Consider the following 14149-nt stretch of genomic DNA (forward strand, 5'->3'; position numbering starts at 1 on the left):
GTACTAATTCTACATTGGATTTGAAATGGACCTATTGAATTGAAATATTTTATTTATACTGGGCGACCACTTCAAAGACTGGTCTCCCAGAGGAACCAGTTATGATCAGTGGATGTGATGTAATAGTACAGCAGGGTAATCCCCTACTCGTCTCGAAAGATGTACTAGGTTCTTTAAAGTACACATGAGCTAGATGTGTACACTGGACCTACGGTTTATAGTTCTTATTCGAAAAGACTCGTTCTATTCTACCACAAGAACCATGAAGCATGCAAGCCTTGAACCCTTGATGATGTTATGGCTACGTAATTATGGTCCCACTGTCTTAACCGCTCGGCCCTTGCTCATAAGTATAGTTGATATAGCATCCAATAGGATCTCTGCATTGAGATCAACAAATGGTTCAATGTTAGTGAAATTAGCATGTGCATTGTGGGAGACACGTTAACAGCCGCTAGAAAGGATGATTGCATTATCATTTTGTGGTTTGCAAAGAAAAAAAAGGACAAAGAAAATATTCAGTCACATATTTAATCAACCTTCATATAATAAAAAAAATCTTCCTTTGATGTTTGTCAACAAAAGAATTCAAAGACAACAAATCATTTACAATTTGTCATCAATAAAAGAACTTCATAACATCATATATTATACTAAATTAATTAATATTCCACTTTAAAAATAGACAAATATTTACACCCTTGTGGATAACTTAATCTATATATCACTAATTTGCACATCAAAAATAATTACATATTTTCTTCAAAGTAAAGACTGCTTTTGGACAAGTACACAAAAACAAATACTTGTAGTACTAGTATCAACAACCTTTTTCTTAATTACGGACGGAATTAATTATTTAAAACCAAAATAATGCCATTCACATCTTCGAGTAAACAAAAATAGATTTTATTGCGATCCAGATAATACAGTACAAACAAGTTTTGTGGATTTCCAGATAATTTTTTTCTCATAGGTAAACGATACAGAAATCACAAATTATTCATTTTCTATATGAAAGAATTACAAAATAGCCGATGTACTAAATATAACTTAACCCAACCTTCTAAATAATCTCTCACTATAAAGTGAAGTTTCTCATGAGATTCAACCTATGTGCATTCGACTACACAGATTACTCAATGGAATTCATGTTTTGCTTACCTACACAAATTATATATTATCATCCAGATTCACATGCACAAGATCCCTATTTCTGGTTGGATGGAATACATTAACGTTGGAATGAAAAACACAGATAGAAAAGGACGGAATATTGGGTTTGCATCCAGTATAAATGTTTATTCTTAGCATTCAGCACACGATCTAGGAACTGTCTACATTTTTGGTATTAAGTATTTATACAGAAAAAAGCTATATTAGGAATGCAGTGCATATTTTGTGTACAGATCGATATTTTCACCCCAGTCATATAAGCGCCTGTCTGTTCAGAACACAGGCCCAGTATTAAGTACATGTTCATCATATGCACACAACGGGCAGTAATGGAAGAATGTTCAGAACCTCATCAAAAATGCTAACAAATTCTTGGATGTGGATCTTTTCTCGGTCAATAATGCTATTCTATCCATTACAAATAAAATATATAATTGCAACTGGTACAAAACGACTCTCCAATTCGATAAACCTCTCGGAATGTTGGAACAACACCAGTACTGTCGTGTCTCCCGTATTCATCAACTAGTTCCACCAGACTTCTTCTTTGTTTTATTACTACTATTAGAAGTTGGTTTGGGAGAGGTCGACTTAAGACTTGATGATGGTTTTGATGGAGTGCTTAACTTTGTCCTCTGTGAACCTGCAACTATAGTGGGAAGTGGTCGCTGTCTGTTGGTTCCTGCCTTCGGTGTGTTCAAAGCTGACCCTGACGACCTTCTTGGCGATGCATCCGAAACCTGGATAATCAAATAAAATTCACTTAGTTCATTTTAAAATGCAAAATGAACTATGGTAAGATTGCATCTGCAAATTAATTGAACTCAAAGCTTAAGACCTTTATCATCAGCTGGGACTTTAACTTTACCACATGATTTCATTCATTGCATTGTTGTCAATGTGCCATGAGCATCTAATTTGTGATGGAAACCGGTGCAATATAACATTTCCTTATTATTATTATATTGAAAATCAGAAACTTACATATGGCTTTGTTACTGGCACTGCACGTGGTCCCGACTTTTTTGGTGGACTTCCAATATTTCCTGTTGAGCTTCTCCGAGGATTTGTCTTTTCAATCTAAAAATACATAATAGGTTGAGGAAAAAAACTGAAGAAACATCAAGCAAAGCCTTGCAAGATGTACAAGTATAAAATTAGGAAGTTTACGATTTGCAATGACCTATGACCTACACATTGATGTTGTAGGTCGTTGTCTTGATCTAAAAACATCAAACCAGCAACGCATAATTTCTCTGCATGCATGGATTAACATGATCTAACTAACTAAAGCCTTGTCTACATATATGGACATAATGATGTCATATCACTACAATATTTGTTCATATCACTTCCATATTTGCGCACATCAAACTTTTTTTGTCAAACTAGTTTGATAGTGCAGACAGAGCTTAAAGCTCTCTATTGTTATAATTGGTTCAATTAATTGATTAAAATTGATACAAAATTAATTATATTCATTTCACAATTACCTGGAGTTTTTTGTCATCTTGTTTATTTTGGTCCTTAATATTGTCATCTACATTATTATTATCATTCATTTCTTTTGTCCCATTCATTAGTTCACCTTTCTCCTCCAGCATCATCTGTTTCATCATCTCCAGTACGTTTGTTCGCTCGTTTCCTTTTAGTTTCTCTCCCAACATCCACGGATGATTCAGCAATTCATTGGCCGTTAGGCGGTGAGCTGGATCAAGTTTGGTTAGACCCTGGATTGCGTTTTTTGCTGAAATATAATAATATAATAAATAATATGTAGTTAAATTAATTGGCGATTTTTGCATTGGAAAATTGTTATGGTGAATCATACAAACAGGTATGCTGGACCTCTGTGTGACCTTAATAGGTAAAGATGATCGAGAATCACTGACCAAGCATTTGTCTAAAATCACAGTTCTACCCTAGCCTACAGACGTGCGGGGGAAGTTGGTGTTCTAGCATGTTCGGTCCCATGGTTCAGAAGAAGTGTAAAAAGGCTGGCTTCAGATCTATTATAATATAGATATGGTATATGGTGGTAATACTCCATAGGAATCCATTGAAGTTTCAGGAAACATTGCGGATTTTTCATTCTTCATTATCTTCAATTGACTCTACCATTACTTTGTGCCAACATTAAACTATCTGATTAACCATTACCTTCTTCACTAACATCCTGCCAGATTGGCCCACTGAACTCCACCTCTCCTTTTCTAATAGCTGTGTACAATGACTCTTCATCCCTACCATTAAATGGTGGAGCTCCAGATATTCTACAAGAAAAATTAATGGGTTTGTTTGATTTTCGTCATAGCCCTACCTTTCATATACCTACAAAATGAAAACCATCTGGGCTTATAAGAATCATAATACTTGTACACTACCATCTAAAAGATTACATAACCACCTGTATGCTTGTTTATGCAAATTCACTTTTCTAAAACCATGCATTCACACTTCATTAAACACTAACACATACCCTACAGTACTGTACTATAATAGTATACCACAAGATGGTTGTTAGCTGCTACAGAAGACTTGCTTTTGATATTTCTGTGGATTTATACTAATACACTATCTTGGATTTATATTTACTCTGTTATTTTACTTGGAATCTTACAAGATGTGATGTGTTCTCCAAATAACAAAGTTACAAGGTAAGATAGCAGTAGTTACTTTAATAGCTTGAACCTAGGCCTACAGTGGCACAATCATGTAGGTTGTGAGGGGCATAGGGAGGTTGTCTTGGTAAGTCTGTGTAAGACCTAGATCAACTGTACTGTAGGCCTAAGATAGTTATTTTAAATAACTTACAATAGATATGCTATAACTCCTATACTCCATACATCACATTGTTGGCTATATCCTTGATTATTGATGACTTCAGGTGCTGAAATTTAATGATTTAATAAAGTGTTTAACATTAAGTCATCTTGGTAGACCAAATATTTTCTTTAAAAATGTGTTTAGCCATACCTGTTGATCATCAAAATTCAGAGTAGAAAGCATAGTACTGTATTGCTTTATTGTTTGGCTGCACTAGCAATGAGTTGGTATTCCTGCATAATGCATAAAACTTACCCATATATATTGGTGTTCCACACATTGTCTGCATCATAGCATCACTACCAACTCCACCTTTTACTATTGATAATCCAAAGTCTGACAGCTAAGAAAATTGTGTTTACATATTTAAAGTAACAGTAGGAAATGGTTTAGGAATATTACAAACTTCTTCATCTTGTTTATTTCGGCTTATAATATTTTAACAGCAATATAGGGCATTATCATAAATTATATATTATAAGTATAGTCCCAGGGGTCTGGGTGTGAAAATTAGGGGGTCAGATTATAATAGGATTGAATTAACAATGGATTTTTTATAATATAATATAATATAAGTAAAAATTCGGAGGTGGGATTATATTCAAACATGGGATTATACTCAAGCATGGGATTATACAGTACTTGAACATGGGATTATACTTGAAATGGAAGTATACTTGAACATGGGATTATACTGGAATATAGGATTACATATTTATATTAATATAAGTCATATAATATAAGTCAAAATTAGGAGGTGGGATTATACTCAAACATGGGATTATACTTGAACATTGGATTATACTCGAACATAGGATTATACTCAAGCATGGGATTATACAGTACTCGAACATGGGATTATACTTGAAATGGAAGTATACTTGAACATGGGATTATACTGGAATATAGGATTACACTCAAACACTGGATTATACTTAAACATTGGATTATATTTGAACATAGGATTATACTCAAGCATGGGATTATACTATACAAATACTTACCTTAATGTTCAATTTATCTTCAGGATTATCATGATCCTTACTTAGCAATATATTTTCAAGTTTTATGTCTCTATGAACAATATCTGAAATATTAATATTTATTTGATAAGTCATTGTGTAACTGTTGTAGATACAGCATAGCTCTATTTTTTGTGTTCAATATGGATTTTTGTTGTGTTAAAATTGGTTATCTTATCATTAAAGCCTTTTTGGTTAACAGCATAGAAATGTAACTGTACACATGGCCATCACCCATTGTATGTACAATATGGTCTGACAATTACAAATATTGATTCAGCACAACAAACAATTGTCTGCAATAAGGTTAGTCTGTGTTCATTCTGCAAAAATGGTTAAAATTTTCTTTCAAGTCAGATAAAATACCAAAAACAATTCTGTTACTACAGTTTTGCGGTATTTAAAGCCTGTATAATTAATTTCAGTGAAAGTAACCGGATATAATAATTGGCTAACCATTTTTATGTAGATACGCCACAGCACTAGACAATCTTTTCACTATAGTCTGTGTGTCCGTTTCACTAAATGTTTTAGAATTGTCCAACATTCGTTGAAGATCTCCTTCTCCACAGAATTCCATAACCAGATACATTTTCTACAGAAAAATGAATATAAATATGAATTTAAACAGTTGTAGGCCTACTAGACAGGTGGTTATTCCATCCATCTTTATTTTCAACAGGGCCTAGGCCTCTTAACCTAGGCTGTAATACTGATCGTTCCACTCAGCTTCAACTTGTTGTTGCCAACTTAGGCTGAGGTGCATCCTTGATTTGCTCTGATAGAAAATTGAAGAAACATATTTCAGCAAAATTCCCTGAACACATTCCTCGGCCTACAACTAACACATGGCTATAGTACATTAGTTATTAATCAACTTTGCTAGTTATTTATAACAGCTTACCTTAGACGTTTCATAGACCTCTTTTAGATGTACAATATACTGATGTTTAACTATCTTCATAATTCCAACTTCTCTTTCTAATAACTTTACTGCTGAACTACCAGCCTGTTGAATAATGAAAACATTATTACTACATATCCTAATCCTACCAATTGTACAGAGTGTAAACTTTGTAAAGCTCTGTCTACACTATCAAACTAGTTTGACAAAAAAGTGTGATGTGCCCGAATATGGTAGTGATATGTCATCATCATGTCCATATATGGGCATATCACACTTTTTTGTCACATAAAGTTTGATAGTGTAGATAGAGCTTAAGTTGTCATTTTCATGTTTAACAGTAACACACAACTTCATCTACTTTTATTTGGTACATTTTTTGTACCTGTAAAAAAACATAGGGCAATACAGGAGAGAGTACTGTACCCAAGTGTAAAAAGGTTGCACTTACAGGGATCAATTTCAGAAAAAGTTTTTTTTTTTTTTATTGTGTTCATTTAACACTGCTTGAAGCGAGTGTACTAAAATTTGCAATTTTCAACTAATTTATCTCTCGTGTATCTATACTTAATAATAATAATAAGATTTATACAGCGCACATATCCACTAAAGTGCTTCAGATCACTCTTTTGCCAAGGTCCGTACACTTGATATAGAACACAGCACTGGACAAATCAATATTCAGTAATTATTTAATGGTTCAATTAAGACTCGAAATAATAATTTATTTAAAGTGACGAACCTTGAATTTGAGTATATGAAATCAACCTTGGAGTAGTAAAGTATAAATTAATGACGAAAAAAGTGCTAATTCTATTAAAGGAAAGTTACCAACACTGTACAGTGTTTGCATTCATGTCAATTTTAAATCAATTTTCTAACGATTATTATAGTCATGCAAAGAATCTTGATTTGCCATGTAAGTTGAGCCTTAGCTGTTAAAATAAAATTACACAATTCCTGTACTTCCACTCTAATAGCGTAATTATTTTCAGTATCACATTAGCGTTTGAAACAAAAGCATTGTTCTCCAATAAGTAACAAAACACTGTACGCTCCGAGAGAATTATTGATGCACACATTAACACGTCAGTTACTTTATAAGTTGGGCATAGAACCTATTGGCTAGTCCTTTACTATGTGAGAATGAAATTGTCTTTACCAACTCATGGATAGATCATTAAACATGTCTGCATGATTTGTCAATTACAAGTCTATGAAAGTGTCATTTACATGAATGAAGTTCAAAAGTCAATGACTGACAGTTCATCACACATTTCTTTTTTAAATTGTTGCCTTCATCATTGGGATGTCAAGGAATATCTAAAAGACAACTAGCTGTAACATGTGTAGATTCTTCTGTATTTTTCTATCTAATAAATGATAATGTAATATTATTACTGTTTATTATAATTATTAATAAGAAATGCCCATGCCTTGTACAGCTATTCTATAAACCAAATCTATGCTATTTTTATTTAATATCTATTTATTTAATCTATTGATTGCTGAGGATGTTATTAGTTTCTTGATCTTTAAATAACTTTTTGTTATCAATTATTTTTCCATAGTGCTTATTTTTAAAATGTGCTGAATTTATAAACCTGTGTAAGTCTGGTTGTTTTTAAGTTTTCCAGGTTCTTAATCTATAAATAGCTGAGTCTTTTTTTAGAATACCACATGCAAACTACTGTGAAAGGCTTATAGCATTGATAGCTTTACCAAATTCTTGATCCATATAACTTATGTTTATTTATGCATACTGTACTGTATATCCTATTTTCAAACAAGACCACATGCCTTGTATAATAAACCATAAAGGTATTACTCTACAGTTTGTAATATTCGTTGTTAGTTGTTATAGCAACCAAGCATTGTTGCCTTATGAAAAGAAATCACAAACCATGATCAGAATTGTTTAAAAAAAGGGAATTTAATTTTGTTCAAATTCAATTGAAAGGGTTAAATAAAACTTTGTGGGTATACAACACCATAGTCCTAAATTAAAATCAATCAAAATTCCATTTTAAATCATTAAGGGACTTTCCCTTTATACTGTACTGTACCTATTGTAGAGTGTGTCGGGTATGTGTCCCAATCCAATTTTTAACCATTTATACTGTTTAAATCTTTGCCGAAGCTGAATTAAATCTTTGCCGAAGCTGAATTAAATCTTTGCCGAAGCTGAATTAAATCTTTGCCGAAGCTGAATTAAATCTTTGCCGAAGCTGATTTAATCTTTGCCGAAGCTGAATTAAATCTTTGCCGAAGCTGAATTAAATCTTTGCCGAAGCCGAATTAAATCTTTCCTACCTTTTCTTTATTTATAATTTTAATGGCAACTTTTTTATCTCTGTTGATCTGCATTGCTTCAATAACGACACCAAAGCTTCCAGCTCCAACCTTATTGCCGAACGCATACGTCTTCTCAATGACAGATTCATCTTCGATGCGTGTATGCGCAATCTGCTTCTCTGCACTTCCTTTACGAGTTTTATTGGCCATATTTTGTGTGTTTTGTCGTCATTGTGTTTACCACCTGAAAAACAAAACGAATAATGATCATTGAATTTATTTCACAGCTAGATTAGTATAGAATGAGTATCGAGAATATTTACACGCATTATCTTTTATTGGCCTAATTTTTGTTCTGTTTTATAATGTTACTAAATAAGCAGACACTTGTGCTCATCACTTGAAGTATTTAAATGAGGTTTTTATCATTATTATATTTGTCAATTAAAGAACCTTTGAACAAGTCTGACACAATATTGACAACGTGAATCAATAGCAGGGCATTGATCTCCCAAGCAGTAGGTACTCCACACAGTAGTTACAGTTCTATTTGTGTGTGAAAACCTCTCTGTTAAGTTTATTGTACAGTAGCTGGAAACTGTTCAGCCTTGCAATCCTTAATTGTGAGAATAGATATTAATAGTGATAATCTTTACTGGTATTTGTACAAGACTACTGTACTATTGTACTTACATAGTACAGTAGGTACAGTGTGGTATGGAAAAACACACATTTAGAGAATAAAAACTTTGTATTAACCCACATTATAAATATAATAACAGTTCCAAACCTCAAAGTTTTAGATACAATGTGGCAACCAGAATTCTGTCATAAGTTTGTTCATGAAGTTGTTACTGTATATGACTATGATTACCAGGGTATAATCACATATTTTAATCTGTACCAGTACACTTTTTTTTCTATTTCTATGTTCTATCATAGAGAATAACTAATTTCTCCATGATTATATATAGTCACATTACAATAAAAATTAAAATAACTTGAGATAGATATGATAAAAAATTTGATAATTTATGCATGCATGTTTCCCTTCCCTTTTGTCATTTTATTACATTGTACTTACTACTACACACCATAAAAAGGATGGGGTTGAAATACTGTATACATAGTTACAGCATGGTAACCAGACATTCGGTTTATGTACAGTAGGAGGATATTTAAATAACGTGAAACAGAATAAAATAAATAAAAGGACAGGGTCAATTACAGTGTCTTATGAACCGACCCATTTACTGTAGAATGAAGATATACTGTAAGAAAGACGAGATCGATTTCTAAAGTAAACTTCAATTCTGTGCATAGCGTCATTGGATACCACGTTGCTCTAAAATTACTGACGCCACTGTGCAGTCGATGACTACTTTCAATTCAGAATCATAAAGCTGTAGAATCATACAGCACCAGTGTATTGTTGAATACATTTAAGCTCTGTCTACACGGTCAAACTTTATGTGACAAAAATATGATGTGCACTGCCCATATATGGACATGATGATGTCATATCACTACCATATTTGGGAACATCACACTTTTTTTGATTGTGTAGACAGAGCTTTAGTTTCCCTTTCCCTATTAACAAAACCATGGACATTACAACTCGCCACTGCTTTAACTGTAATTTCCAAGTCAGCAGCTTTTTGAAGAATTCTATACAAAAGCTACAGACTGTTTTAAATGCCATTGCTTCAACTCTACTGTGAACAACGGTTAGTGCCACATTAATACAGTACTCTGTATTAATGAATACAAAGCTTAAGTTACAAATCATGTGTAATTTAGACAACTTAGTAATAGATTGGTCTACTTTTAAGCCATTATTCAACATTAGACAATACTTCTATTTATTGCTGTTTGTTTTGTTTAATATTCTTGTGGCTCTATCTACACTATTAAACTAGTTTGACCTCTTGGGAGAGCAGTCCTTGTATTGAAGAGCTATTCCAAGAAAGATTTGTATTGTGTTCATATTCATGTCAGGCCATTTGAATATTTTCTTGTTCTCCAACAATTGACATTCAATAAATGTACCACATGAGTTTTTAACACAAATGTATTAAATAAGAACTAAATAACACCGTGTAGGATTATTACACAAATAAATTTACACCCAATAATTGGCACCCTGTGGTTAGATTTTCACTTATAAATCATAAAATAATAACAGCACCATGGGTAGTCTTTTGATATGCGGAAACGTTCATATTCGGTTTAAACTTGCTAAAGAGTAAATCAAATTAAAATCTAGCCACTTGTTGTTGGTGAGATAGGTCAGGTATCAAATAACAGCCTAAACCATATGCGTGCTACTATCCTCTAACGAAGAACTCCTCGCTCTTAACAGTGAGTTTATGGATCGTAAAAAAAGAACTTGATGGTTAAATACACCTGTTCTATCTCAAAACTATGATGCAAAAATACTGGTAGGTACAGTAGTAATCTACAGTATGCTGTATAGTACTCTACAGAGACATATTTTGATGAAGCAGTTTAAACAGGGAGTTGTTACAAAGTTCTCCCTGGTTTGAAGTCCTCCTTGTTTGCAAGTCTAAATATTTGATTAAATACTAATAGAATGGTTAATAGCTAATTAAAGTAAAATTAAACCTTCAGTTTTGACCAACTGGGAATGGATCTTTGCTATGTCCGTGTTTTATGACAGAAGTTATTGTAGACAAATGTACATTTGATACAAAAACAATACACTGGACTGTTGGGCACCTGGATGTTACAACAGCGATGTACTGTAATGTCTCCTAACATAGAGATATTATATAATATCTCTATGTGCTCCTAATCACATTGATAGTCAGAAGTTTAATACTGGCCACAGGGTTGGCGCCAAAATGGTTAGTATGTGATTCACATAGTATTGCTGTAATGTTAGATTCTGGTACACTACCTGTACATCAATTGGAAAATAAAACGCACCAAATTTAATTACGAATGAGAGTACGTTTATTGTAAATACATATAAAAATAACGCTTAAAAGAGAACGACGTTTTGACTCCATCATGGGGTCCAATGAATAAAATATAAAACAACTAATTAAGTAGCACAAGCCAAGGGTCAAAGTTTAAATAACAAAAGACCTATTGTCTAACATCCTGTCAAATGAAAAGCTTAGCTTTTACAGAGTCACTTTGTTTATTCAGACTAGGTTTTAATTGTCTGATACAACATTTCATAGATAAGACAGTCAAATTTGTTTTTGCATTTCCTAAATATACTAAAACATGAATTAATTTTATTTGGATTAACAATCACGTTTAATCAAATTTAATGTTACAGATAATGTCATAATGTTGTGGTCTAACTATTTTGGTGGTATTTCAGAGGTCTTAAATCCTGGATTTAGTTAAGGATTTTTTTTTATGGGAAGTCTGTGTTTCCAATAATTTTGCTGTGTATTTTGTCTTTTCTTACCTTGTGGGGTAAAATAGTGTTACATTACAAATATAGACATTTGAATTCCATATCCCATATAATTAGTATTTGATGGCATTGCCAATAGCTGTTTGAAAACAACTAAATATATCAGCCTTTTCTGAGCAGAAAAATGTGACCCCCAAACACAAAAGACCATTTATTGATTAAAAAAGCCTCATCTATTCTTTATTTAAGAAGTCTAAAGGCCAAAGGTTACTTGAAATGCTGTGTCTTTAGTTGTTAGTTTGAGGAAGGCTAACTAAAGTGATCAAGAAATACAATAAAATGAAACAAATTATCCTGCAGTATGCTTGTCGTAATAATGAAAAATACTAATGTTTATTTTTCTGCAGTTACTGCAGTATTTAATCTTTCTCAATTGTTCATTTAATAGCTTCATATCAGCTGTTGCTGGATTTTTTAATCCCTTGGATGTATTTAATCTTTCACATAAAAAAAATTAGAAACGGGATCAAATCAACCTGTCGCGAGTTTGAATATGACTTCCGTAATGATTATTTCATGGACATTAAATTCTAACATTACTTATAAACATTGCTGGTGTAAGTCGGTATCACCAAGGTAACATGAAAACAAAGTTTTAATGTTGACATTTACAACAGTGAGAATTTGAAAGCATATTTTTTTTATTCAAAGTAAATAGAAATGACACTACGGTTGACAAATGTTACCTCCTCAAGCTATGTATAGGCATTCAATCTTTCTTGATCTGCAGAGGGAAGTACTGTGGTTGTGTGGGGTGTAATTTTGTCCAGCCTAAATTTCAATCATCACTTAAATTTATAATCTACTGTACAGTACATTAAGCCTCTTGGAAACCCCCCAAACCAAAGGTAAGCTAGGCACGAAATAGAATTTAACGCACAACATAAGTAGAAAAAAAATATTATGATGAATATGATGACGCTCAATAACCATTCATTTTTATGACCATACTTTACCACAACAAAAAAAGCATCACTCTAGCCTAGTCTAAAACGGAATGTTATTTTTGAGTCAAAAAACAAAAAAACTTCTTGTAGAGTGTAATAACAAAAAATTTATGAATTTAGATTTTATTTTAGGCATTCATTCATAACCGGCTGAAATTATCTGATAATATCGGGGTACAGTACAGTATTACTAAGTTCTATTAACATCACATTACTGCCACACTACTGTACTGTAGGCCTACCGACCCAACTAAATCTAAAAAGTCGGTTGCATGTTTTCCCGTGAACTCACCACCAGGTAGCAGATCGATCAATGACGAGAACACACACATCCGGCTAGCCTAAGCCTAGCCTTGCCTGCTACAACTCTTCTTCATACAGGTGGTTTGCTACTTGAAAACTGACTTGAATATGTTCATTTAAATAGAAAAATTATGAATAGAATTCTTGAATGGAAAAACAAAGATGGTTACTTACAGATATGTTTGGAATTTAAACGGATTTCAGTATTGTTGACAATCAGTTCTTGTGTGTGTTTACTAACTTCGATCAATCCATCGTTTACGCTTGCTAGGCAGCGACTTACAATGCGCAAATTCATTTGCGCACAGACGTGTTAACGAATGATTGTACGGTATTCGATTGTATTTTAAAGGAAAAGACAATTGAATATGGAACGCCGTTACTGCCTTCTGCCTTAATTAAAATTCAGATTCAGTTTATTCAGACTTTATATAGCAAAACAAAAGTAAATTAACAAATCTACTGTACAGGATGAACCAAATGAAAAGCTGCAAAGTAACTATCAACAGTTATTCATTTACTGGGAGTACGGGATGAAAGACATTAGAGATAAACGGGCTTTCTTCATTACTTCTTAACCAATTAAATTCACTAAGATGAGGGTGATCATGTTTAAGAACAATGATATAACTTTTTCTAAAATTGTCTGTTATCAATCGATGTCTTCGTCCATGATAGGACATGCCTTATAGTATAAATTAGACTTTGGAGTTTACATAAATCGGATGATTGTACTATATAGAATAAAACTGCACTTACTATCACAGGTGATAGAATAAATTCATAATTCCAATTTATTTTATAATTCATTCATTCATTCATTCAATCTTTTATTTCGGAAACTCTGGTCCGTAGAAAGTAAATTACATATAAATGAAATAAATAAAATCAACAAAATTACTACTACTCATCTCAGGATGGCATTCCATCTGGAGAGCATCTTCGACTTAACTAAGACATTGCTTATAATCGTTGAGATTAAAATATTTTAATACATCCTCTTCCAAGTTTAGTTTGTCATCGATCATCATTCTATACTTATAGTTAAAGATGTATTGTCCCCCTGAAAATATAATTCTTAACAAAATCTTTATTGAAAATGCCATTTTAATGTCACAATAGTTATCCACTTTGACCAAAAATTGGATCGAAAAAAAATGTTTACCTGAAAAACTGTAATTTAAAGCAAAAAAATGGTCTAATTGGCCGCCAGTGAGTTTGT

At 32.7% G+C, this 14149-nt stretch overlaps 1 protein-coding gene across 1 annotated transcript; it reads right to left on the reverse strand.

Moving 5' to 3' along the window:
• Window positions 1–408: 408 nt before the first annotated feature.
• LOC140040181 (serine/threonine-protein kinase 33-like) lies at window positions 409–13219 on the reverse strand. Its single transcript, XM_072085925.1, has 11 exons — window positions 13102–13219; window positions 8242–8467; window positions 5929–6033; window positions 5481–5619; window positions 5007–5089; window positions 4258–4345; window positions 3991–4066; window positions 3337–3449; window positions 2670–2923; window positions 2161–2256; window positions 409–1916 (listed from the first exon to the last, which is right to left on the reverse strand). Exons 2-11 carry the CDS (start codon window positions 8431–8433, stop codon window positions 1698–1700), a joined length of 1365 nt encoding a protein of 454 aa, XP_071942026.1. The 5' UTR covers window positions 8434–8467; window positions 13102–13219; the 3' UTR covers window positions 409–1697.
• Window positions 13220–14149: the final 930 nt, after the last annotated feature.

Source organism: Antedon mediterranea, chromosome 2, assembly GCF_964355755.1.
Source record: "Antedon mediterranea chromosome 2, ecAntMedi1.1, whole genome shotgun sequence".
Classification (NCBI taxonomy): domain Eukaryota; kingdom Metazoa; phylum Echinodermata; class Crinoidea; order Comatulida; family Antedonidae; genus Antedon; species Antedon mediterranea.